The sequence below is a fragment of the Cydia amplana genome, chromosome 6 (genome assembly GCF_948474715.1).
Source record: "Cydia amplana chromosome 6, ilCydAmpl1.1, whole genome shotgun sequence".
NCBI classification, from domain to species: Eukaryota; Metazoa; Arthropoda; class Insecta; order Lepidoptera; family Tortricidae; genus Cydia; species Cydia amplana.
This window is the reverse complement of record NC_086074.1, coordinates 8,293,959-8,320,847: the sequence shown is the minus strand read 5'-3', so window position 1 is coordinate 8,320,847 and position 26,889 is coordinate 8,293,959. Positions and strand designations below refer to the sequence as shown.

Here is a 26,889-nt window from a genome sequence, read left to right as displayed (position 1 = left end):
GGACACGTCGGGCGACACCCGCCGGGTCGAAGACATGTTGCGATGGGTGTCGGGAGTCAACAACGTCGCCAGCGTGCATCCGCAGGAGCGCCCACTTGATCTCTTACCTGAGGGTATGTTTATGATTCATCTAGAAATTTCCATTGCTCCTGAGTTGCCTTCTCTGCGATGTGAGGAGATAATCGATCAGCTGCGGCCAGGACACGTCGGGCGACACCCCCCGGGTCGAAGACATGTTGCGATGGGTGTCGGGTGTCAACAACGTCGCCAGCGTGCATCCGCAGGAGCGCCCACTTGATCTCTTACCTGAGGGTATGTTTATGATTCATCTAGAAATTTCCATTGCTCCTGAGTTGCCTTCTCTGCGATGTGAGGAGATAATCGATCAGCTGCGGCCAGGACACGTCGGGCGACACCCCCCGGGTCGAAGACATGTTGCGATGGGTGTCGGGTGTCAACAACGTCGCCAGCGTGCATCCGCAGGAGCGCCCACTTGATCTCTTACCTGAGGGTATGTTTATGATTCATCTAGAAATTTCCATTGCTCCTGAGTTGCCTACTTCGCTTAAAAGCGCCTTCTCTGCGATGTGAGGAGATAATCGATCAGCTGTGGCCAGGACACGTCGGGCGACACCCCCCGGGTCGAAGACATGTTGCGATGGGTGTCGGGTGTCAACAACGTCGCCAGCGTGCATCCGCAGTAGCGCCCACTCCTGAGGGTAAGTTTATGATTCATCTAGAAATGGCCTAGCTCTTTAGGTGCCTATTTTGTTTAACAAGCCTTCTAAATATACCAAGGCAAGTGAAGATAACCCGTTGGGCAGAATACATTGAGCGGAAACTACCAGGTGGAATGTTGTATAACCTAACGATAATGCATGCTTGTAATATCTAGTAAATACCTAAATACCTAATCATTGTAATAAATATGTAATTAATCACATTGATTATTTAGGCAACTTATAAATGTCGTGATGCGTCATATTCAAGATCAGGCATTCACGTAAGGTCGTAGGTCGTAGAGCATTAATGTTGGTATTTTTTAGTATTGAAGACACATAGTTAAATTAAATATTAAGTTTCGTCTGAAAAATACTGCTTACTTAATACACTTAAAGCCCCGTGAGGGCTTAAAATCTTTAAGATCCTATATTTAACCTACCCTTTACCCTTCAGTGGGCAGCACGGAGCGAGCGATATCCGGCCAAGAAGTCCCAGTGAGCCCGAGCAGCAAGCCTGCGACGGCGACGCAAAACGTGTCCGTCACGCTTGTCAAAGGCGAGAAAGGACTAGGCTTCACCATCACCACCAGAGACAATCCTACGGGCGGACACTGTCCCATCTACATTAAGAATATTCTTCCTAAGGTTAGTTGGAAACGTTTCCTTGAAATGGACATTACTATAAGTCACAAAACGTGGCCGTTACGCTTGTCAAAGGCGAGAAAGGACTGGGCTTCACCATCACCACCAGAGACAATCCTACGGGCGGACACTGTCCCATCTACATTAAGAATATTCTTCCTAAGGTTAGTTGGAAACGTTTCCTTGAAATGGACATTACTATAAGTCACAAAACGTGTCCGTCACGCTTGTCAAAGGCGAGAAAGGGCTAGGCTTCACCATCACCACCAGAGACAATCCTACGGGCGGACACTGTCCCATCTACATTAAGAATATTCTTCCTAAGGTTAGTTGGAAACGTTTCCTTGAAATGGACATTACTATAAGTCACAAAACGTGTCCGTCACGCTTGTCAAAGGCGAGAAAGGGCTAGGCTTCACCATCACCACCAGAGACAATCCCACGGGCGGACACTGTCCCATCTACATTAAGAATATTCTTCCTAAGGTTAGTTGGAAACGTCTCCTTGAAATGGACATTACTATAAGTCACAAAACTTCGTGTCCGTCCTTTAAAGCAGGTAGAACCTACACCTACTGCTATCTATTGTCGCTGTCATCGAAGATGTCGTGTATGTCTACATGTGAATGCGATAGACCATAGAACTAGTAATTGCTGCAATTATTTTAATCGGTTCATAGATAATGAAAAATCCAGGTGCATCTCAATCTATGGAATAATGCGCTACTAACGTCAACTATTTGCGAATGGATCGCTAGTTGCTCTCGGGAATTTTGAGAAGAATGGGCGGTTCACATGCAGGGGATGAACGGTTCGCCAGTGTCGTGCTATTCGCCAGATGTTGACAGAGCCTCTTTAATATTGGGTGATACATTTTGGGGAGTGCGCACAAGAACTGCATGACCTGATCCCACCTTCCCCTTTCCATCATCGGACGTCCAGGCGCGGCGAATGCACCCGTTCGCTGTTAATATCCCATTTGTCCGCACAAAACGATTTGCCTCGTCTTTTTTGGTAAGGGCGGCTAGAGAATGGAATGTACTCCCGTCACCTGTATTCCCTGAGAAATATGACCTCGGTCTCTTTAAAGCAAGAGTGAATAGGCTATTACTGAATCGGTGAGCTCTATTTTAGGCTCTGTCTTCACTTTCCATCAGGTGTGACTAGAGCCAATCGCCGATCAGTTTATTATAAAAATAAAAAAACCGGCCAAGTGCGAGTCGGACTCGCGCACGGAGGGTTCCGCACCATCAACAAAAAATAGAGCAAAACAAGCAAAAAAACAAGCAAAAACACGGTCACCCATCCAAGTACTGACCCCGCCCGACGTTGCTTAACTTCGGTCAAAAATCACGTTTGTTGTATGGGAGTCCCACTTAAATCTTTATTTTATTCTGTTTTTAGTATTTGTTGTTATAGCGGCAACAGAAATACATCATCTGTGAAAATTTCAACTGTCTAGCTATCACGGTTCGTGAGATATACAGCCTGGTGACAGACGGACGGACGGACGGACAGCGGAGTCTTAGTAATAGGGTCCCGTTTTTACCCTTTGGGTACGGAACCCTAAAAATAAAGATTTTTTGAATCCACAGGGCGCCGCGGTAACGGACGGGCGGCTGCGCGCCGGCGACCGTCTAGTATCTGTGAACAACGTGTCGGTGTCGGGCCTCACGCAGCAACAAGTAGTATCTCTACTACGGAACACGCCCACAGACTCCACTGTCGACATCGTGGTGCAGCGGCCTGTCAGCAGAACGCAGGTAAGAGGATTCTGTTTTTAGTTAAGAGCCCATCTGGGTGCACACTAGTGCCATTGCTAAATAATCGTGATTATTTAAATTTAACGAAAGATAAACAAACACGGCCGCTTCAACTTTGGACGCATAGATTGACGAATCCAGCAACATAGAAACTAGTTTGATGTATTCAAAAGGTACTTTAATACAAGATACAGTACGTAGCGGTCCCCTTTTTTAAATATCTTTCGTTAAATTTAAATAATCACGATTATTTAGCAGTGGCGCTAGTGAGCACGTTGATGGGCTCTTAAGTATGATACTGGAATTTGATGCTCAATATTGGTCGAACCATCTTCAAAAGGATACCGTTTTCCGTGAGGACATGTTCAGGACGATGCGCTCTCGGCTATTTATAGGCACTGGAAGAATAAAGGTTTTATTTTACTTCTTCTTTCCATATCAAGGTTTTTAGATGTTTCATAGCGTTCATTGTTGTCAACCCTGGACGTCCCGACCATCAGACTTGCAAGACTTACCTTAAAAAGACTATTTATCGTATTCACGGTAACATTTGATTGAGTGTATATTTGTATTAACGTGTAATTAATTATCTTGATTCGCAACTCAAACTTAAACGAATTTGTTTACAGAGGGTTGAGCCCCAGCAGAGTCCACAAAAATACTCAGAAAAGGCGATAGGCATGCCCAACGGCCAGTCCAAACCAGTGGACGTCGGTGACAACGGCCGAGTGTCCAGTATAGTGAACGCCATCAACCACGGTTCGGCGCGGGGCCGGATACCCAAGAGCTCCTCTAAGGACGACCTGATCAAAGACCAGGACAGTTCGCTGCAGGAAGCTCTGAATTCTAGTTCTAACTCTGTAAGTATCCCAAAGCCTGAAGATACTGGAATCTCAGCCTTTATATGACCCACAGTTGAGCACATGCCTCCTCTCATGCAAGAGAGGATGGGGCCATAGTCCCCATGCTGGTCCAAATAGAGTTGAGGGTTGTAAATATCCAACACTTTCCGTTCGTTTTAAGGGAATGGTCGGACATTATATAGATTTGATTAAGTTTCTCTTTTTATCTCACTCTCTCTCTCATCTTAGCATTTATCGTTATCGCATACTTAACTATTCTTTAGGAGCCCAATTCATTGTGGTATGTCCCTCTTTTTATTTTAACTCAATAAACTCAATTATTTTGCAATTATCAGTTTCACAAAGCGACATTTAATGACATTTCTTCATCCTCCCATTTTCAGATCCTTAGTTTAAGAAATCGTCTGATCCTTCGGCTAGACGTACCGGTGCACGACTCGGAGAAGGCCGGGCTGGGCATCAGCGTCAAAGGCAAGGTCACCGTGGGCACGGACCCTCAAGACCTTGGCATCTTCATCAAGTCGGTGCTGAACGGTGGCGCCGCTTCGAGAGATGGCAGGTCAGTACAGATGCAGGTTTTATACTCGTAATAAAATCGTGAATTACGTTTCTTCAGCGGAATCAACAACTGATACAGCAGATACTCTCCGTACATAGCAGATACTCTGCACCATAAGCATAGTCACACTGTGAACGAACGTGAGACCTTTAACCTTTTGGACGCCAATGACCGATATGTCCGCACCGTAGGTCCAACGCCAAAGACCGATTAATCGGTCACAGACCACAGAGCAATATCGACCTACGTGCATATACATAAAGTTCAATTTCAGTTTTGACACTTCAATGACGGGGCGTCTGGGTGACAGCTTTTGTGTTTGACACGGCGTCGAAAAGGTTAAATGGTACAACTTTATCGATTGTTTTAGATTACACACGAACGACCAGCTGCTGAGCGTGAACGGCGTGTCGTTGGTGGGGCAGTCCAACGCCGAGGCCATGGAGACACTCCGGCGTGCCCTGCTGCACGCGAGACCCAGCGTACGTGGCAGCATCTCGCTCACAATCGCCAGGAGAACAGGTAATGTTTCAATTTGGTGCCGTGACCAGGATATATCGTCACATGACAAGCAAAACTCACGAAGTACCACAAGTTCATGGCAAAAAAAAAGAAGTTCAAAAGAAGGTTGATTTTTGTTTAAATATTTTATAGTAATTAGTGACTTTTGCTTGTCACCTGACGATATTTATTTTGCCCCAAAAAGACCTTATAATCAAACGATTGTGGAAGTTGTGGGGAAGTTTTTATTCTTACTATAACTGGTATCCCATGGTATGGCCATGTGTATTTTAAAGGAATAAAGAATTTTGTATTTTTGTATTTGTATTTTGTATCCGTACATAGTTAAGGGCCATCTACATATATATGTTCCCTGTCTCTCTCTCTCTCTCTCTCTCATCGTACATGAATCGTATGAAAACCTTTCAGCGGTCTTAATATGCTAGCGACTTCGTTGCGTTAACATCAATTCCGCGTCCCCATTTTAACCCTTGTCACATCACATCTCATAGCTCATCCTGAATATTCATATTGCAGATAGTATGGACAGCCTAGCTCGGTGGAAAGACGACACGCCGCCCAACGGCAACGAGTCCGGCAACACCACCAACAGCGTCGACAACAACAACAGCTCCCAAAACTTCAACACCGTCATATACAACACCGACAAAGAGAACAAACCCACCGATTACAACCAGAACAAATTCGACAACCACAAAGAGAGAAGCATAGACAACGAACACCGAGGCAGCAAGAAACACGCCTCAATAATCACAATAAATAACAACACGAGCTGGGTCTCCAATCAATCTGACGACAGCAAAGGGTATCTAGAAAGAGACAAAGATACGGTTCCTCACGATCCTAAAAGAGATAGCTTCGAGTGGAGTCGCTTGGACGGTTGGAACCCTGTTATAGATAGACTGACCGGGTTAAGGAACGAGAGCTATTATATGGCGACGCAACTGGACGCGCCGGTGACGAACGGCCATTTTAGGCCTAATGTGGGACATGTGCATATGTCGCGGTCGCCGCCCGCGCACCATAATGTTATTATTGAAGAAGATTATGGAACCACGACGAGGTACTGACATTTTTCTTATACATAGTTTGACCAGGAATTGTCTCATTTCAAACATATACAGAGATAATCGTACTGTCTTTGTTTTACGCTAATACTAGCACCCAAAGAAAGGGATGGGATACAGTTTTTTTCTTATTTACTAAACTAACAAACTATAAAATACTTGCGATCAAAAACAAAAAAAAAACAGTCCTTTTCTGATATTAAATATTAAGAGCCCGCGCAGACAGACAGCGGTCTGGAGTTCCGCGTTCAGAGTACTGCATTCTTTCGACGTGAGTCTTCAGTCTTTACGATAACGCACACAGCAGGTGCTCAGAACGAGGCGGTCAAAGCGGAGTTCTGACCGCCTGCTGTGTGCGTTATCGTAAAGACTCACGTACATTCGAAAGAATGCAGAACTCTATACGCGGAACTCGGAACTCCAGACCGCTGTCTGTCTGCGCGGGCTCTTAATATTTAATATCAGAAAAGGACTGTTTTTTGGTTTTTGATCGCAAGTATTTTATCTGGCAAACCCAGTTTGTTAGTTTAGTAAATAAGAAAAAAATTTGTATCCCATCCCTTTTTTTGGGTGCTAGCATCAGCGTACGATTATCTCTGTATATGTTTGTTTGTAAGTCTCACCTTGTCAGGTTCATAAAGTCTTCTCACGTCGTATTTGGGCGAAAGTGAGGTGACTTTTTACACGATATAATGGCTGTTACAGAGGGAGCACTAGCGGCCCCGGCGAGTCGGGCAGCGAGAGCGGCGCGGGCTTCAGCCGCGACGCGGTGGGGCGCCGCTCCATGTCGGAGAAGCGCCACGCCGCCATGGACGCCAGGACCACCGGCACCTACAAGAAGATCAAGGAGATCAAGGCCATGCACTGTCAGTACACCGAAACACATATTTTATACTCTGGCTAACCCACTTTGTCAGTAGAAAAGGCGCGAAATTCGAATTTTCTATGGGAGGACAACATAATACCCGTAAGATCGGTTTTCCTAGAATAGCGGTGCCGTCATATAGCGGCCGTCTCCATACTAAATAATACGGCTAAATATAGATGTCGTAGTATTTGTATGGAGACGGCCGCTATATGACGGCACCGCTTTCGGAGGAAACCAAAGCTTTAGCGCTTACATTTTTTAAATTTGCCACCTTTTCTACTGACGGAAATGGATTGAAACGGTACTATCGCGTGCGCATACTTTTTTTTATTATTTGGCCTGACATTCCCAACGTGACCGTAGGTTCTAGGTCGCAGGTCGCAGGTGAGGAATTGTATTAACGATTTTTAGCTGCGCAGGATTACAAACTACCCGCACTTAATCTTGATTATTAATTTTTCGCTTGGATCCCCTGTCCCTTTTAGGTTTTATCCAAGTTTCTCCGTTTTACCTATCTATCAATAACTTTTTCATAATAATGAAGCATTGTCAAATGTCCTCCGTTATTAAATTACCTACATATTTATGCATAAATATTTTATTTCCAGCATTACAAGTGGGACCATCACTGGGAATGCGGAAGTCGTCTAGTTTAGAATCACTACAAACAGCGATACAGGAAAACCAAAGGAATCCACGGAACGAGCCGATATACGCGCGTGCGCATCCACGTAAGTATTAATTAATTTTTACGAGTTTGTGAACTTTCCTTTTTAACCATTGACATGGGTCAAATAATTAACTGTCTTAACTATGATATAAATCTTCATCTGGAATAGGTTTAATACTGAATAATGATCAAAATTAATAAAGTTTACAAACTGCTTTACCTACGTACAATACAACTACAACAGTTTGTAACCTGCATGGATAAGTCCATATATTCAATCAATAAGTTTAGATATTCTCGCCTGTTTAAGTAACCGCTTTTCGACTTAAAACCGAGTCTTCATTAGGGGTCGCGACGCAAGCCGCACGTTCTCACCTCTCTCTTTCATATCACTGTATGAGTAATGAAATAGAGATAAGATGTCGTGCTCACCGCCGCGCGTAGTAAAGACGTAGATACCCGGTTTAGTTTATATCGAGTACAGTAAGTGTACTTAATTACCCATATCGCACTACAAGCTGTATCGAAAGGTGGACACTTATAGTTCGTTTTTTTTAGCATTAGAAAGAAGGTAAGCGATCTTGACATGTCTTTTAATTGAAAAACGCTTATTGAAAATCAGTACCTAACTATTGTTTATGAAAGCTGAAGAATATAAATGATCGTATTAGATTAATAATTGTTACATATTTTCCGTGACTTACTTTTAAAACGTGTTTTTCAATTAAAAGGCACGTCAAGATTGTTTATCTTTTTTCTTATGCTAAAAAAAAACAATTATACCTAGCGGCTATGCGGGGTGGGTATTTATTAGGAGAGCTGGTAGTACAGTCGCTGAATCAATAGAGGCATTGTCAAGGCGCCAGAGTGTGTGTTCAGATATTTGTGAGCACCTCGGCCGCTCCGATATATCTGATGGCGACTGTACTACCTCGTACTATAGCTATGTACGTTACGTCAGGCGTGGCTCACTCCGCGATTTCGTCGCTTTGCTATAGGTAGCCAGGACCGGATCTGGGGTAGAGCGAGTGGAGCGGCCGCTCTAGGCGCCGGATGGCAAGGCAAATGAGGAAAAAAAGTGTTAAAAGACGCGAGTGTGGCGAGGGGGGGGAGGGGGGGGGGTAGGAATACGCTTGAAAACTTCAACGAAGGGCGCCAAAACCCGATTTTGCTCTACCCTGATTAAGGGCTCGGGCCGACACTGTAGGTAGCTAATAAATAGTACATCCGTTCCACACCAATTTTGGTGGCTAGCCGTAAGCCGCGCGTGGCGCTGTCGCCACCTAGCGGCCATATCTGTGCTGATCGTAACAGACGTGTGAGAGAGTGAGTCTTCTGTACCTAGTACCATAGAGAAAAAAATACATAGAGTGCTCACTCTATACATCAGTTTTAGTATCAAAAAGACTATTAGCATCTAGCATCGAGTAGCGGAACTATCAGTACTGCTACTTGACAATAGATGTAGCACCGACCGGAAAGTCTTATGCTGTTGAGATAAGACTTTCCGGTCGGTGCTACATCTATTGTCAAGTAGCAGTACTGATAGTTCCGCTACTCGATGCTAGATGTAGACACTGAAATTAATAGTCGGAACTGATGTATGGAGTGAGCACTCTTGTCTTACTATATTTCTCTATGGTCTAGAATAAAATCTAAATGTCAAATAAAAAAAAAACAAAAGGCGCTAGAGTGCGTGTTCAGATATTTGTAAGCACCTCGGCCGCTCCGATATATCTGATGGCGACTGTACTACCTCGTACTATCCATACTAATATTATAAAGGCGAAAGTGTCTGTCTGTCTGTCTGTTACCTCTTCACGCTTAAACCGCTGAATCGATTTTGTTGAAATTTGGTATAGAGAGTTTGAGTCCCGGGGAAGGACATAGGGTAGTTTTTATCCCAGAAGTCATCCTTTAAGGGACGAAAAGGGGGGTGGAAGTTTGTACGGGTAATCGATGAAAAGCAGATTGCATAAAAATAAGCTACCCTAATTACTAAATCCACGCAGACGAAGTCGCGGGCAAAAGCTAGTAGCTAAATATACGTTGCGTGTGTGCAGCGCTGAAGCACTGGCTGACGGAGGGCGGGCGCACGCCGGAGGGCATGGTGCGCGGCTCGCCGCACCAGTCCTCGCTCTCGCACAAGAAGCCCTCGCTGCTTAAATCGCTCTCCAACATGTTAAGGTCAGTCGCTTTTGGAATAGGCTACATGACTAATTTTTTTTATGGTATCAATCGATCGGGTTTGTTTTTAGGATCAAATCTCTATATGGGACCCATTGCATTAAAGTAACACAAAAGTCAGAAATTGTAGTCAAAGGCCGACAGTCGCACTTCACTCGCGAAACGCCCTAGAGTCAGACCAAGAAAAGTCTGCAGCGGATTTGATAGCCCACGCAGTGCAAGTGTTATTTACACGTCATAATTTCATAGTAGTTTGACGTTTAAAATAACACTGGCACTGCGAGGGCTGTCAAATCCGCTGCAGACTTTTCTTGGTCTGACTCTATACAAAACGGACAAGGGCCGTGACGTCATCGCCCATCTTGTAGTATGGACAAAACAAGAAAATTGCGTTTTTGTCGGTGAAATATTGCGTTTATGTATATAGTTGCTATACAATATTTTATTGCATGAAATGTAAGGAATCGAATGGTACCCTTACTTTTATCGTTTTTGGAAGTTAAAAAAACTTAAATTTTGAAACTTTCAGGTCCTGTATTTTTGTAATTTTTCAATATTTTATTTTAATATCCACATTATTGTGATAAATTGCTCGTTTGCTATCTATTTTACTAGATTTTGTTATAAAATTCAACATGTGTCATCATCCCTATTATTGTGTTATAACACTATAAGGTCTTAGTACCTCTAGTTACTATTTTAGTACCTTTAGTTTAGTTTATTTATCTCTCAATACAATGTTCATAGTTAATGTAAAGAATACAGAAGCAATTACTTATCGTATAGCGATCGTTAGATATAAAACAAATAATTCTATTACATTTTATATCATATTCTAGTCTAGGAGTAGTTATATACAGTAGTTTATAATAAAGAAAAAAGTGAACAAGCGCTGTGGTAATTAGCTTTAAGTACGTACTTATTAATTAAACAGCAGTGAGTGTCAAAGAGAGCCAGATTTTTATGTTTTCCGAAATATTTTCCGTTTGTACCTATAATATTAGACTTGTAGCACCTCCTCTATCCATTATTTATACATTTTAATTTAATTACACTAATTAGCTCTTCATTCTAAAAAAGACGCACATTTGACAGCTATTTTTAATTTAAACAGAATCGGCAAACCCCACAAAAAACCGGACACGGAAATATATGGGAGATCTCAGCCAGGGCGAGCTTCGGAAAAGTCGCTATCGAGGGAAGCGCTAGAACGGCACAACCGGGAGGAGAGACTAGATGAAAACACGCACAACAAGTAAGCAAATTAACAATTAAGTAATATATTTATTTATTTATCATACATAAGTCAGAAGTGCATTATACGCATATACATTTTTCGACAAAAAAAACCTGGAGGTTCATAAAATATATATGTAACTGAAAATTGAATAAAAGCAGCCTTGTAAACCTATTCATTGAATATGTACATTGTACAGTCACCTGCAATAATATGTTACCTTTCAAAGGCCGCAAAAATATGTGACAAGCTCTTATGGCTCTACAAATAAGATCGTGTCAGATATTTTTGCGGTTTTCGTTGTGCAACATATTATTGCAGGTGAATGTACCTATTTTTTTCCCTTGTCTTCTTCTCATTAATTGGGGTTGGCTAGATGGATTGGGCGGAATGGACTGAACATTTTGTATGAATACTTACTTAGTCGTATTTTTTTACACTTCATTACAGATACTTAAATACTTAGCATAGACATGTATTAATACTCTATTTATTTTTACATTGTCTTTATCCTGAAAAATTGTCGTCCAGTTTTTAGACAATATTTCGCCACATTTGCCCAGTTGAAGTAAATCCATGTAGTCTGTGCGGAAAGAGAAGAGTCGTGGAATGTATTGGGCCCCATACGTTCCACGACTCTTCTCTTTCCGCACAGGCTCTAATAGTCGATTTAGACTCTCGCGCGAGCCACGAGACGAGCCGCGAGCCGAGCCACGAGACGAGAGTGTAAGCGGTGGGCTCGCGGCTCGTCTCGTGGCTCGCAAGCTCGTCGAGCTAATATAATTTAAACACTAACGGCACGGCATAAGGTTTATAACCGAATGACAAGCCGAACGCGAGTGTAAACGGTGACTCGCGTCTCGTGGCGCGGCTCGCGGCTCGTCTCGTGGCTCGCGCGAGAGTCTAAATAGGCAGTAAAATGTACCTCTCATGCAGGCCCGAGGTGCAGCACTCGCGGCAGAGCAGCGGCGAGCGCGCGCCGCCCTACCGCGCGCCGCCCGCCCGCACCGCGCCCGCACACCAAGTGAGTTCACACACAAACACTCATCTTTAGGCTTAATAAACTTTTCTCTCCCTCTTCAGTCTTTCCTTCCATTATTGATAATATTTAATTTAAGAAATGTGCGATTTGAAAGCAAAGGGTTTTCGGTTATACTGCATTAAACGTACCTTCAATGAGGAATAACCCCTATCGACAACCGATAGTGTAAGTACCCTTTGTTTGTAAACGTCACGAGAAGGTACCTAGTATTCAGATTATCAGTCAGTTTCTAAGTCCCGACTCTTCACGCTTGTAGATTGAGCAATATAACCGTGGTTGTATGTTTTGTAGAAAGTTTAAATTTAATATAACATTAGTTGGTAGTTGGTAGTATTGATTGTGTTGACGACTGTTGTTTTTTAATGACGCAAAATGATTAGGTATATTACAATATGGAATGAAAAAAGAAAACAATGGAATGGTTATTTTTAACGGTATTGCAGACGTATCTGCTTGATGGCTCCTCTACACGATGGGCCAACGCCGGCCACTCCAAGGGACGCATTTATGCGTTAGAGGGAGCAAGTGATATTGCTATCTCATTCTACCGCATGGCTGCGTCCCTTGGAGTGACCGGCGTTGGCCCATCGTGTAGAGGAGCCATGATAATAAATTGGGGCATTATCTATGAAAAGGGACCTTATTGACGATGGCGCTTACGCCGCACAGTGTCGCGCGGCATTGTTCTTATATCGGAGCATCATTAATAATGGCGTAAGCGCCATCGACAAAAAGGTCGCTTTTCATAGATAACTTCACAATTGTTTAATGGGATGGGTTTGTACTATGATGATGATAATAATTTAAATCAGTTTTTTTATTTGGGTTAATCAACTTTTTCTTGTCACACGTTGCTATGGTTACGGTCTCCTGAGTCACTCTTAAAATTCTAGGTTTTTCGTATTTAAATGAACCAAACTTGCATTTTATGGTAGTTATAAGACCTTTCCATAATGGGACATCTACTGAGCATGTTAGTAGAACATGGTACAGCAGTTCTTCTAACAATCTATGCTACTATTGTCTCCTTGCTGATGGGACAGAATAACAACAAGAAATAGTTGATTGACCCATTTGTTAACGACTAACGTTTCTTCTTAAATTCATTTAACGGAACTCTTCAGTTCATACACAAAAATGACACATTAGCACAGAATAAATAATAGTACTAAGTACAGAAGACTCACTCTCTAACAAAACGCGTCTGTTACGATCAGCACAGACATGGCCGCTAGGTGGCGACAGCGCCACGCGCGGCTTATGACTTTCCCCAAAATTGGGGCCGAACGGATGTACTTTTAGCTACCTGTAACAAAGCGACGAAATTGCGGAGTGAGCCACGCCTGACATTAGGTATAGTTTGTTGCTTTCTAATAGAGCCCGAAGGCTAATCCTATTGTCTATTGTTAAGTAAAACCGCTCGTGCCACGTGCCACAACCACCTGCATAAAAAATCGGTACTTCGGTTACTGAGTGCCGGCGAGTCGAACGCTACAGAACCAGTCTAAAATGTGTCATCGAGATGCGTAACAAAGGCGCGTTATCGGAGAGCGCACCTACACTGGTTTTTTGAGCGTTGGACTAGCCCGCGCTCAGGTGCCAAATAGAATAATTAGGACCCTTTTTTGCAGGTAAGTAGCACGTGCGGTTTTACTGAACAATAGACAATAGGATAAGTCTTCGGGCTCTACTAGAAAGCTACAAACTATACTGTTACTCATTCACTGCTTGAACTGGTGGAATGGATAACGTCAGTCCGGCAGTGTGTTGTCACAATTAAATTGTACATTTTGTACAGTTTACATACAAATCAGAGGCATGTATCAATATATTGTCCATATGTTTAAAAAATATCGTTGCGAGTGTGCGCTGTTAATAATAATACGGAACTGTTTTTGACAGCGAAATCTGTGGATGCGGGTTTTTAACTACTCAAGTTTAAGAGCGTTTGTAGAAATTATTTAATATAGCTTTTTGTAGCTTCATCGCATTGTTCAAAATTACATAACGTTAATATATTATATTATTTTGTGTGTAATTTTAAAAGTTACTGATGGGAGCGAATCAAACATTACCAAAGATCAATGCAACACATTATTTTCCTTAATTGTTATTATTTGTTTTTGTCAAACTGTTTCACGTGTGTGTGTCTATCTATACAGCGAAATCTTTTGTAACGTTAAATTCGTTCCCATTTAATTATAACAAAAAAAAAACCGCTGAAATCACCACACATTGAATAGGAACTAAAAACCTAAAGTAATTTACTAACTAGCTGCTAACTAGCGAACCTTAACTAAATATAGTCACTAAAACTTTGCTTATTTAGTATAAACAAGGCTTGCTATATTTTCTACTTTTCACTCTGTTAATATGGCTGACCAATATTATTTTATAAGTAAATATTAAATTTCATGTTTAAGCAAACAATGCTTTTATGTGTTTTAAGAGCGAATTGTTTCAAACAAACTGCATCAAAATGCGTTAACTACACGCATAATTTATTGTTACAAGCACTACCTACCTCTTAACCTTTTGGACGCCAATGACCGATATATCCGCACCGTAGGTTCAACGCCAAATACCGATTAATCGGTCACATATCACAGAGCAACATAGACCTACGTGCATATGCATAAAGTTCAATTTCAGTTTTGACACTTCGGTGACGTGGCGTCAGCGTGACAGCTTTTGTGTTTGACACGGCGTCGAAAAGGTTAATAAAACAAGGTATTTAAAAACACCTCTTAGCTACTAGCAAACCGCGATTTCTCGCTTCGGGTACCTAAAAACGTTTTTCTGAAGTGTAGTTTCAAACAACTCGCTCTGCTAATAATTAGTTATCGTAATATTCATTCTGAACTCGTTTTCGCAGGGAATGGAAAGTGCCTGGGGACCAACGGGCCACTATGTCAACTACGATGAAATCCAACAAAACCTCAAGTAAGTAACCTTAATTATAATAAAGCTGTGTGTATTTACGTAGCCACGTAAAAGTGATTCTTGGTTAAATGTTCTACTTAGTTTATTTTATATTAGGTAGATATAGGAACAGATTTGACTGTCTATAATATTTTAGGCGAATAAAGTCTTTAGAACCTACATTATTTTTGTATCATAACGAAATTTAGGTAAGTACTAAAATGTGTATACTTACCTTAAATTTTTATTGACAAAACCCGAACTCAAATTCAGGCGACAGTACAATACCTAAACAAACCCCATCGGTCCACTAAAAGGTACTAATATTGGAAACATATTTTCCCCATCGTCTTTATTTACTCTTTCGGAGTAAACAAGTCGAAAGAACGCCCTAAGCGCGAAAGTTACAGGCCGTGTAGCCAACATGCCAAACGCTTACGCTCCGTAGCGATCGAAACGCAACTGTCACTGTCGCACTAATATTGAAAAGCGATAGAGAGACAAAGCGTTTCGTTGTCGAAGCGATAGCGATTGTCAGCTTGGCTAGGCCGGTAGACGTCGCTTAGTATGTTTATCTTGTGACGGTTGTAAGTAAATATTGACTGGTGCTTTTGCAGCGCGCGGCGTGAAAAGTTGAGCGAAGTGCAAATAGGGCAGATGAGGCGGCAGGTTCACGCGCAGAGGGCCAAAGTCGAGGAGGAGAGGTAAATATACATACACTTTTACCTAAACGTTTTGAGATATAGGCTCATATAGATACCGAAGATAGGTGCCGTACCTAGGTACTGCGTTAAAATTATACAGATTAATATTTAACCTATTGGACGCCAATGACCGATATAGCCGCACCGTAGGTCAAACGATTAATCGGTCACAGACCACAGAGCAACATAGACCTACGTGCATATGCATAAAGTTCAATTTGAGTTTTGATACTTACGTGACGTGGCGTCAGCGTGACGGCTTTTGTGTTTGACACGGCGTCGAAAAGGTTAATATAAACCAATATTAATGTACGGGACCAAATTTTGAACTTATAGGTACCTACTTTATGACAAGTCGTAGATAATAATTATATTCTCAATCGAACCTAATTTCTTGTTAGTAGGTACCTATGCAAATCTGTGGCAATCAAAAATATCGAGGGCAAAACACATTAATGAAGTTCCCGCAATTTTTAGAAGTTTGCGATATAGACGCCTTTAAGAAGGGATACTCTATATTTACATGTAGGTATAGGTATAAATATAAACAATATAAGTTATAGGTTTCTATTTTGCTAAATTAAAATCTCCATTAAAAATCTGAGAAAGAATAACATAAAACAACTAGACAGATAATACAATTCTTTGTTCATAAGCATAATATAATTATTAGGACCCTAACAGAAATACGACACTAAAAATAGATTTCACTTTGCTCTAAATAAATTTCCTCCATCCAGCACGCTTATAGGCATGAAACAATTATCGCCGTATTACTTTCTTAAACTCGTATTGTATACAAATCTTTTATTCAAATATAAACTCTAAAATGTCCCCGATAAGGTTGCTTTCGTAATGTAGGATCAGAAGAAAATACAAACGCGGTGGGGTAAATGTACATATAACACCCACGTGCAATTAAGCTCGCTCTCGACCGTTTCTATTAAGTTGTCAAGTTAAAAGAATTGTTAGTATTATACTTTGAGCTTACTCGTGTAAACCTGGTGTGACCGGAGCACTTTTCAATGCTCAATGTAGTTTTTCAGGCACGTGAATGTTTTATATAAAAGTATTAAAAAATTGTAACATAACATGTTTAAAAATAATTCTCAGTAGAGATGCTTTGGTACCTTTGGTGCCACCATACATTTCACATTCGGTATGTATCCTACAATATACAATTTTTCTGACGAAAGGTGGTACGAAAGAGTACTTTTTAAAAGTGTAGGAAGAAAAAAAAATACACAGTGAAACGAATGTTACACTTTTTATGAACTTAATAAATTCTAGTAATCGCTGTACCTGTACGTAACCTAAGATGTACTTAATATCTTTATTTACGTTCACGTAATAATTGACAACGCGCTTGTTAGCAATTCTGTGTAATTATTAAGTAATTACGCCTTTTCTCAGTATCTACAATTACCTTAGATTACAATCGGATTCGGGAACTCCCTACGGCTTTTAAATCTAGAAATTCTTACGTACATAAGTACAGACTCATTATAAATCCAGCTATTAGTCCTCGTACTAGAGTAAGACCAAGCTAAGACTGTGCAAGTGTTATTTTTAAACGCCCACTTCTATGAAATTATGTCGTTTATATAACAATATCTGGGAACCAAGCTAGATCGACTTTTAGGCCCCGAAAACCCCCATATTACAAAATTTCATCGAAATCGTTAGAGCCGTTTCCGAGATCCTCAAAATATATATACATATAAATAAATAATTATACAAGAATTGCTCGTTTAAATGAACATTTGCATAGTCTGGGCTATCAAAATCGATGCCAATTTAGCTTGGTCTTAGTCTAACAGAATATTATAGATAGCTACTTAAAGCAGGACGAATACTTTTATGTAGCTATGAATAATTTACATTCATGTTAATGAAATGAAACGAATTAATAAATAAGTGAGATATACGTTTTTTTCTATCTATATATTAAATGATTAATGATTTGTTATGAACATCATAGAATTAATATTATTTGTTTTCCTGCTTCCTAACGACATCGTTGACATTGGTAAGATGCCTTTGCTTTGCTTGTCACACACTTTTTTGCTGACTCATAAAAAAAGTCAGAATACAGAACAGTCCATTCTTAATGCTAAGTAAACACGTTTTGATTAAAAATATTATCACTGTCTAGAATTTAATGTCCCATAACCATCAACATAATCCCGTGCGAAAAGAAACATAAAATTTACGAGGAGTTGGATAAAGTTGAAGACAATATGAGTCATTGACAGTGTCAAAACTGACATATACGCTATCGAGAACGTAATTTACTTTCTACCTATACATCTCGTTTGCACTTATATGCGAGTACGAGCGAGATGTATAGAAAGTAAATTACGTTCTCGATGGCGTTTATGTTAGTGCCAAACTGATGGTACCTAGCCAGAAGTCTTGTCGTTACAATAATCTTGGTAAAGTAAGGAAGGACGCTAATCACTTATACTTACGTACATTGACCTGCCATTTCTTATCTCTATCGCACGCGCATATATGCCTTGCTCGTACGCTGGCATTGACCGGGACAGCAATATAGTTACGCGCGTGCGATAGAGATAGGAAATGGCTGGTCAACGGACGAAATACATCCGTCCCGAAAGCATCCTTACTTTATCAAAAGTTCCCTTGAAGTTCAATTCAAAGGTTTTTCAATATTGATTGAAATATCGAAATAATGGTGTTATAAAATGTGACAGTTATGAAAATTTATAATATTCTCATCCAAGTTGATACCAAAATACCCTCTATTCTTCCTTTTTAGGGTTCCGTATAGTCAACTAAGAACCCTTTCTGTGTCATCTGTGTTATTGGTCAGATTCCGAGCAATTACTATTTCTGCGGTCGGGTATTTTCCAATTCAATCTAATTCCTGTGAACTCATGACTTACCTAATCCGGTGGAGATTTACCGAGATCGAATTAATTCAATTAGATGCCCAGTGACTCATCTGCTCTACTGATTCTTAAGTAGGTAATCACTAATTATGTAGATACGCCATTACCACAGATTCAATAATATTATGGGAAGAGATCCGCCATTATCGAAGAAAATCCTTCACTGAATCATTGCGGTAGGTATACATATTATTAGTAAAACATATCGCAGCCACGATGATGATTTACTTAACTTTTTTTATTTACGTAATTTACTTTCTATACATCTCGCTCGTACTCGCATATTAGTGCAAACGAGAAATAAATTACGTTATAGAATAGAAAGTAAATTACGTTCTCGATAGCGTAAATGTCAGTTTTGTTTGTCAGGCTCAGTTTATCTACTCTATTAGTAGTTTATTTTAATATTAGTATAAACTGTGTAAGTATTTAGTATTCAGGGGTAGTAACAAACATAATATTTTGCACACTTTGCACAGTTTACTAAATCATAAAATTCTTCAATGTATTACAAAAACAACACTGAAATATACGCTAACGTCTACGTAATTTACTTTCTATACATCTCGCTCGCACTGATATATGCCAGTACAAGCGAGATGCGTAGAAAGTTACGTCCACGCTAGCGTTTATGTCACAGTACCAAACTAGTGGTAGCTGTACGGAACCGCGAAAATTGAAGTTTCGTTATCTTTTGAATGATAGGCAAATAGACGAACGATCGAATGAAGGCTCGCGGTAGGCCCTCAAGCACTCGCGGCGGGCAGTGTGTCAGTCGCTCGTCGTGACGTCATGGCGTCATGGCATGCTGTCCGTCGCGGGTGGCGTCTTAAGTAGACCGTACCCTAAGAGGATCTATTAAAGAATCAAGTCCTCCTATCCTATTAAACTTGAGCAGAACTTAGATTAGTTATTTACTTTAGATGACTCATAAGTCGCTTCGGGCGCTTTTTCTTGAAAAGCATTTTGCAAGTTCATTACATAACTTAAATTGCTATGTTATAAGTTCGTTAAGCAACGATATCGCTTTGCTATTATAATATAAAATAAATTATCGCTAAAGTCCGTCGCCATGTCATAGAAGTTATTAAGGCTTCGTCACACAGGCGCGTTTTCCGGGCGCGGCGTGAGCGGGGCGCGCCGCTTTTACATACAAAACGCTCACGCCCCGCTCATGCCCCGCCCGGATAACGCGCCTGTGTGCCGAAGCCTTTAAAGCTATAAAGACCGACGTGGGGTCCCATCGTATGGATAGCTTTATTATAATTGTAAATTAGCTAGTTAATATAATCAGCCTGACACATTTGCAGAGTTGATTAAAAACGGTAAATGCTATATGCTATATTTATTGCATATGGATCATGTCGGTAATAAGTCAGTTTCTTGGAGTAACAACCTTAAACATAGCAAACTGTACTTTATCAACACCTTAGTAGGATTTTACACTTTGTTGCCAATACAGATAAATTGCCAAATTTATTCGTTCTCGAGGTAAACTGGATCCAAGAGATTTTTTTATTGATATAGGAGGAAAACGATCAGACAATCAGACATATCGCCTGATGGTTAGCAATCGCCGTCGCCCATGGGCACCTGCAACACCAGAGGGGTTGCAAGTGCGTTGCCGGCCTTTAAGATTAAACATGACAAAACGGGAACAAAATATCTAAATGATTTTGTAGTAATTCCTTGAAAGTTTTTGTTGTTTCTCAAGAGATTATTCAGCGGAATAATGAAATACGAGTACGTAGGTACCTAGCTATCACATTATCAGACCATTAACACATTCATATCATTATTATTATTATTACGACCGGTCTGGCCTAGTGGGTAGTGACCCTGCCTGTGAAGCCGCGGTCCTGGGTTCGAATCCCAGTAAGGGCATTTATTTGTGCGATGAGCACAAATATTTGTTCCTGAGTCATGGTTGTTTTCTATGTATTTAAGTATTTGTATATTGTATATATCGTTGTCTGAGTACCCACAACACAAGCTTTCTTGAGCTTACCGTGGGGCTTAGTCAATTTGTGTAATAATGTCCTATAATATTTATTTATTTATTTATTTATTTATTTATGATGACATGTAGGTACCCAAGCCTTACGATAAATAAATCATTATGATGCACAACTTCGACTAAATAGGGGGCTAAAAATATGCATCTATCTGCAGTTTATACCCATATGCATAGAGAAAAAAATACATAGAGTGCTCACTCCATACATCACTTCAGACTAATAATTTCAGTGTCAACATCTAGCATCGAGTAGCGGAACTATCAGTACTGCTACTTGACAATAGATGTAGCACCGACCGGAAAGTCTTATCTCAACAGCATAAGACTTTCCGGTCGGTGGCGACATCTATTGTCAAGTAGCAGTACTGATAGTTCCGCTACTCGATGCTAGATGCTAATAGTCTTTTTGGTACTAAAACTGATGTATGGAGTGAACACTCTATGTATTTTTTTCTCTATGCCCATGTCTCACAAATGTTCCTTGTCCACAGTCGGCGGGTAGGCGCTACCACTGGCTACCACTCGCAGCGCTCCTGTAGGGACGCGCCCGCCGCGCGGCCGCAGTCCAACTACTACGAGTACGAGAGCGCGCCGCCCAAACGGCCCGGCAAGCTCTCACACTACCACTGATCATCTGGCTAGTTTTTATAGGCATAAATATACCACTTGAACCACTTCGTCGGTCGATAACGCCCAAAGATCCAATTACAAATAGTCCATTTATTGACAATCGACAAAGTGGTATCGTTGCCACTCTCAGCGCAACGCAGCCCAAGGTACCAGGGATGTTGCGGATGCCGATTTTTTGACATCCGTGGATGCGGATGCGGATGCGGATGCGGATTTTTAAAGGCAGGCAGGCAGGCAGGCGGATGTCAAGATAGTACCATAAAAAACGTCAAATATTACATTTTAGTAATTTTTATTTCAAAAAAACCGGCCAAGTGCGAGTCGGACTCGTGTTCCAAGGGTTCCGTACATTAAGTCCCACTCAGCTTGACTGCTCATTTCTAATAGGTTTTTTTGGTTAATGACTAAATTACCTAGCAGTCTAGCACTTACGCCGATGCTAAGACGTTCCTGTACCGACCTGTTCCACATCCGCATCCGCATTAAATCCGCATCGATTTTATGCGGATCAGGATGCGGATGCGGATGTTGAAAATAATGCGGAAGTTCCGCGGTTGCGGATGCGGATGCGGATATTCGCAACATCCCTGCAAGGTACTACCACAGGGCGGACACGCCATACATCAAAAATCATTTGCGATTATATGTGTGCGCGGCACGTCTGTACACGCGTCATTGTGTATGTGTGGGTAAGTCGCTTTACTGAGAGGACGCCAGAAGTCCGTCAGATTCATGTCGCGGGGCGAGGTAATCCGAGTCGGGGGCGGGGCGGTGCGTGGCCGTTCTGTATGATAATACTATTACTTATTCTGTGGTACTACTAAGGTACTTATTCGTTTTTTTTTTCACAACGATCCGGTAATATCTCGCACTGAACGTATTGTGCAGACATAAGGTACCACATTGTCGGTTGTAAAGATGTCATTGATAGAAAAAGAGGGCTTCAATCAATCGTATTCCAAGGGTGGCCTGAGCTAAGCTTGCAGAAACGCAGTCTCCACTCCATAGGTTAAGATAGCAACATTTGTATTGCTCTCGCATATCGAGCAATACAGATGGAGATATCTTAACCTTCAATCTAGAAGGCATTGAGACATTAAAAACCTGTCAAAGCCTTATTAAAAATGTGTCCTTATTGTCAACCATGTTAATTAATTGCTAAGTATTGAACCCAATATGCTGTGTCTGTATTCAATCTCAGTTACGTTGTATTTTTACCATCTCCTTTGTTTAAGGCAATAATATTTTTTTGCCAAATCGTTATTCTAAAGATCTAAAGGGATATATTTGTGTTGATGTTATTATGAATTATGAATCTGAAACAATAGTCTTCACATAGGTACATAAATACATTATAGTTGATTCCAAGCAACGGCTACTTTCGGCTAGAAGCTCCTGCTACATATTTACAATTGACGATAAAAAAAAGAAGGTACCTTTGCTTGTAAACGACACATTTATTCACAGATATAGGTACATATTATTGATAGATAGTATCATTACTTAATCAATAGATAATTGACTAAAAGTGCTTAGATAGCTACCGCATTGTCATTATGAGAAGCTAAGGAATATTACAGGTAGTAGGTATTTAGTAATCTCGTTTCTAATCTACATTTTGCCCCTTTTCAAAATGGCCACAGATACCTTCAACTTCAACTTCAACATTTATTCAGCAAATAGGCCACAAGGGCACTTTTACACGTCAACATTGAATTTACATACAAGCAAAATAATAATAATAATACATCAACAATTATTAAATACAACTACAACTACCAAATCAAACTAACGTAATACAATTACTTAGAGATGTATAAGGTCTCTTAATGTCGAATTACATAAAAAACTATAATAATAATATTAAAATAAAAACAAAACAGATACATGGAAAAAAATATTTAAACTTATTTAGAGGTGTAAATGTCTCTTAAGTGTCAGAACTAAAAAATAACATAGTTTATCAAATTATCCTTAGAGATGTATAGGGTCTCCAAGAGTCAGAATCCTGTATGATTAACACATTACGAGAAAAAAAAAACATACGAGAACCGAATGAGGCGTCTCATTGCAATTAAATTAAAAAATAAAGTTACTAAATATATTCGTGTTAGCTTAAACAGACCCGTCTCCACAAACAGCACCCATACCGACACCAGTACGGATATGATGGTCGTTCTTGTCTATGTGACAGCGTGATAAAACGGTGTCCGTCACTTTCTTTCCCACGGTGTTAAACAGTGACAGTTATTTTATCACGTGGATAAAGATGGATAAAGCTATCCATAATAGGCTGGCTGATCTCCTTGAACGCTCACGATCGCTAGATCTCGTGATTATCACACGAGCGACAATCCTTTGGGTTTTCCTGCCCGTTGTCTATTATTAAAATGTTAATTGTCACCGTTTATTGATTCAGTGGTCTGCAAACCTGACTTTGAATAAGTATAGTCACATAATGATTATAGGGCGAGGTTAGGCTATTATAAACAGTCATCGTAATAATTGTGTTTTTTGTTCGATTGTTTCAAAGAAATATTATAGGTTTTTAAAATAAGGACATGGAATTGTATAAACAGGAAAGGGCAAGCCTTATTGTCTTTTTAACTTAAAAAAATACGATAGTCTACTTTATTTCCTGAATTCGTTATATGATCACGGCGCTCCTGAGCTATTAAAAAAATAGGCCTACAGAAAGGCATCCTTTTCAAACGCGAACTATTGTTTTTCAACTCTAAGTTACGTTTTCATAGAAAATCTTTTCTTGGTGCGTTATGCGGAATGCATACCATAGAGTTCGTTATGCAGAATGCATTCTGACATGCATAAATGCAATTATGCATATCTATGTCAGAATGCGTTTTTTACCGTAGAGCACCAAGGGCTGGCAAAAAAGTAATGGCGATCTATAATGATCTTCATAAATTAAATTTGTTAAATATTTATGTGTGGAATTTAATAACATTATTTTGTAATTATTTCATTCATTCAATTCCATTCCATACATTCAATAATTTCAAAGATAATTATTATAAGATATTTTTTTTATAAAAACAACGTGTAACTACTACACTGACTAGCCTTTTTTTTAAATCTCTTGTGTTAAAAAATGTAGAGAAAGGCGGTTATCAAACTGAAACTATTTTCGGATGCGGTTAACCGTCTTAATTCTTCAACAGTTGGAAATTTCAGGTTTACAGTCAATGCCAATTGAGACTTTAAAACAAAATATTGTTGTACCGGTCTGTAGTTGTGTTCGCGTTAGTTAAAACATTATTACCACGTCGAACGAAACGACCTCATAAAGTTCGTTACATAAAAATAATATAATATGATCTCCTTATGACCGTAATAACGACGTCGCGTGAGCGCTTCCGGTTAAGGTGACAGTCCATTTCCAACCGCAGCTGCACTACTGTTCATTTTACTATGGAAATTGACAGTAACACCGACGCGTTCAGTACCAGTAGTGCAGCTGCGGTCAGAAATGGAATGTTACCCTTAGACCCGTAGCGAATGTTGACGTCACTGTGATCTTTTATTTATATTTTATTTTTCTGAAAACGATCAGTTCGGCTATGTCCCCATGTAGACATGTTGGTAGTCAAAGCGCTGTCTCCATGGACTAAACATGCTCGAACCGAGCAATAATCTCAAGCAAATTTGTCCGTGGAGACGGTCTTTTGATGTTATGACCTGTTTTAGTCTTCAGGAAGTTCGGTCCTGTCGTTGCTCCTACGAAGCAAGCACTATACCTAAAGTGTCATTCTATGATACTTGCTAACTGCTTATGTTAACAAACCGTCATATTCAAATTGTAAAAAAAATATGGATTTACTAGTGACTTTTGTTTACATATTTAGCAAGTTCCATAGAATTACACTTTATAGAAGCTATGTGCGCATTTAGCCAAGCACTGACCACCTCTGCTTAAACCGACCACAGGACTGATCGTCAGAATTTAAAACCAGCCATATACTTATCTTGCTTGTGGACAATTCGACTCAAGAATCGGAATGATAGGTGTCTATATTTCTTATCAATGGACACTTGGTGCGCCTCGATTTTACTCTGACGGGTCAAATAGCCCCTTAGTATTGTCTCTCGTGGGGACGTAGTACTTATTGCAATATAATAGTAACAGTGATTTTATACCTACGTAAAGATAATCTACTTAGCATAAGTAAGTTAAAAAGGATTGTGTTATTCCATTGCTAACATTCCTAATTAAATGTTGGATATTGATATTTTCTTATCAGTGAGTAAACATAATTTTTAAATGGTTCATATATAAAATACTGTGCAAATACATGAGTGTTTTGCATAATACTCGCTGGTAAGAAATTCATATATGTCACCTACGTTAGTTTACATAGGTAAGTTTTTTATGAAGAAGCTTTAAATTCACGATTAGTCTCCAAGCGAAAGTTTGGAAACGCAATCTGAAACTAAATAGATACATATAATTTGTATGACTGAATAATTTATTTATTTAACTCATATTTTCCATTGATGTATTATAATCATGGTGCGATCGCTTGTAACTACTTACTGACATTCATCGAGTCGACTTGCGTCAACTGACGCTCTTATGTTTAGTACATTGGCCTGATTTCAGCGTCACAGTTTCCCTGTTTTTGTGATATCTTATATGTAGTTCTAGTTATAATAATTTACTTAGACTTAAAATAGTTCGGAGAAAGCTAGACAATTTACAAATTCCTAGTGTTGTATATAATTATGGATTTTTACTGAGATTAAATTGTATATTATAAAGATTGGATTATAATCAATTTCAAAAACGTGACTTGTAATCGTGTAAGAAATATATTATTTGGTATGAATGAGAACAAACTATAGAGATTAGTTTTATTGCAAATGTGTTTGCATCGAAGTGCCCATAATTTTGTACATATAGTAAAACATGTCCTTTGCGTGTTTACGATATCAATTATCATTGTAAATATTTAAGTACATAGCTATGTAGACAATATCATTTTTTAAATTGTTTAATTGGCCATCTTGTACCTTAAATAAAACAAGTACTATCGTCATTATATTTTCTTTTCAATTCCACTCACTAAACCCAAAATCTAAACCTATGTATCGCTTAAAACACTGATCAAATTCTATTTAAGGATAATACGATCATCATCGTCGCGTTCAAAGGGTTAAAACAAGCATCAAAAGCATTTTAGGAATGTAGATACAATTTTCATTTTCAATTTATGGTGGGGAAAAAAAAAATGTGAGACTGTGACAAGGACAAACAATAAAAGCGCTTTCGCTGTTATGTATTGAAGGGTTAACTATACTAAATACAATAAATACCGACATATAAATTATACATAAACATAAATATGCATAAAGGTATACCTTTACATATATGTATACATCATAAATATATATTTACATAAACGCAAGTTAAGGCAGCGAGAGGTAATGTGATTGTGAGTATAGGTACCTACATATACTCACTCACTCAAATATTCTGTTTACTTATGATGATGATGGTATCCTGTGATCCCTCAGGGACATAGGGGATCCTTATGTCCCTGT

At 39.8% G+C, this 26,889-nt stretch overlaps 1 protein-coding gene across 1 annotated transcript; it reads left to right on the top strand.

Annotated features, from left to right (window-relative positions):
* The first annotated feature begins 398 nt into the window (after positions 1 to 398).
* Positions 399 to 21,342, top strand: LOC134648775 (partitioning defective 3 homolog). The gene is made up of 16 exons (XM_063503329.1): positions 399 to 511; positions 1,177 to 1,367; positions 2,960 to 3,127; positions 3,757 to 3,987; positions 4,374 to 4,549; positions 4,920 to 5,071; positions 5,588 to 6,134; positions 6,844 to 7,004; positions 7,615 to 7,737; positions 9,740 to 9,863; positions 10,978 to 11,118; positions 12,037 to 12,124; positions 12,237 to 12,242; positions 15,018 to 15,085; positions 15,682 to 15,768; positions 21,192 to 21,342. Exons 1-16 carry the CDS (start codon positions 433 to 435, stop codon positions 21,328 to 21,330), a joined length of 2,481 nt encoding a protein of 826 aa, XP_063359399.1. The 5' UTR covers positions 399 to 432; the 3' UTR covers positions 21,331 to 21,342.
* The last annotated feature ends 5,547 nt before the right edge of the window (positions 21,343 to 26,889 follow it).

Coding starts and splice junctions, on each gene's coding strand:
- LOC134648775 (XM_063503329.1), top strand. CDS start 433: ATGTTGCGATGGGTGTCGGGTGTCAACAACGTCGCCAGCGTGCATCCG. Junction 7,738..9,739: donor ATACGCGCGTGCGCATCCAC/GTAAGTATTAAT, acceptor GCGTGTGTGCAG/CGCTGAAGCACTGGCTGACG. Junction 15,086..15,681: donor GAAATCCAACAAAACCTCAA/GTAAGTAACCTT, acceptor GTGCTTTTGCAG/CGCGCGGCGTGAAAAGTTGA.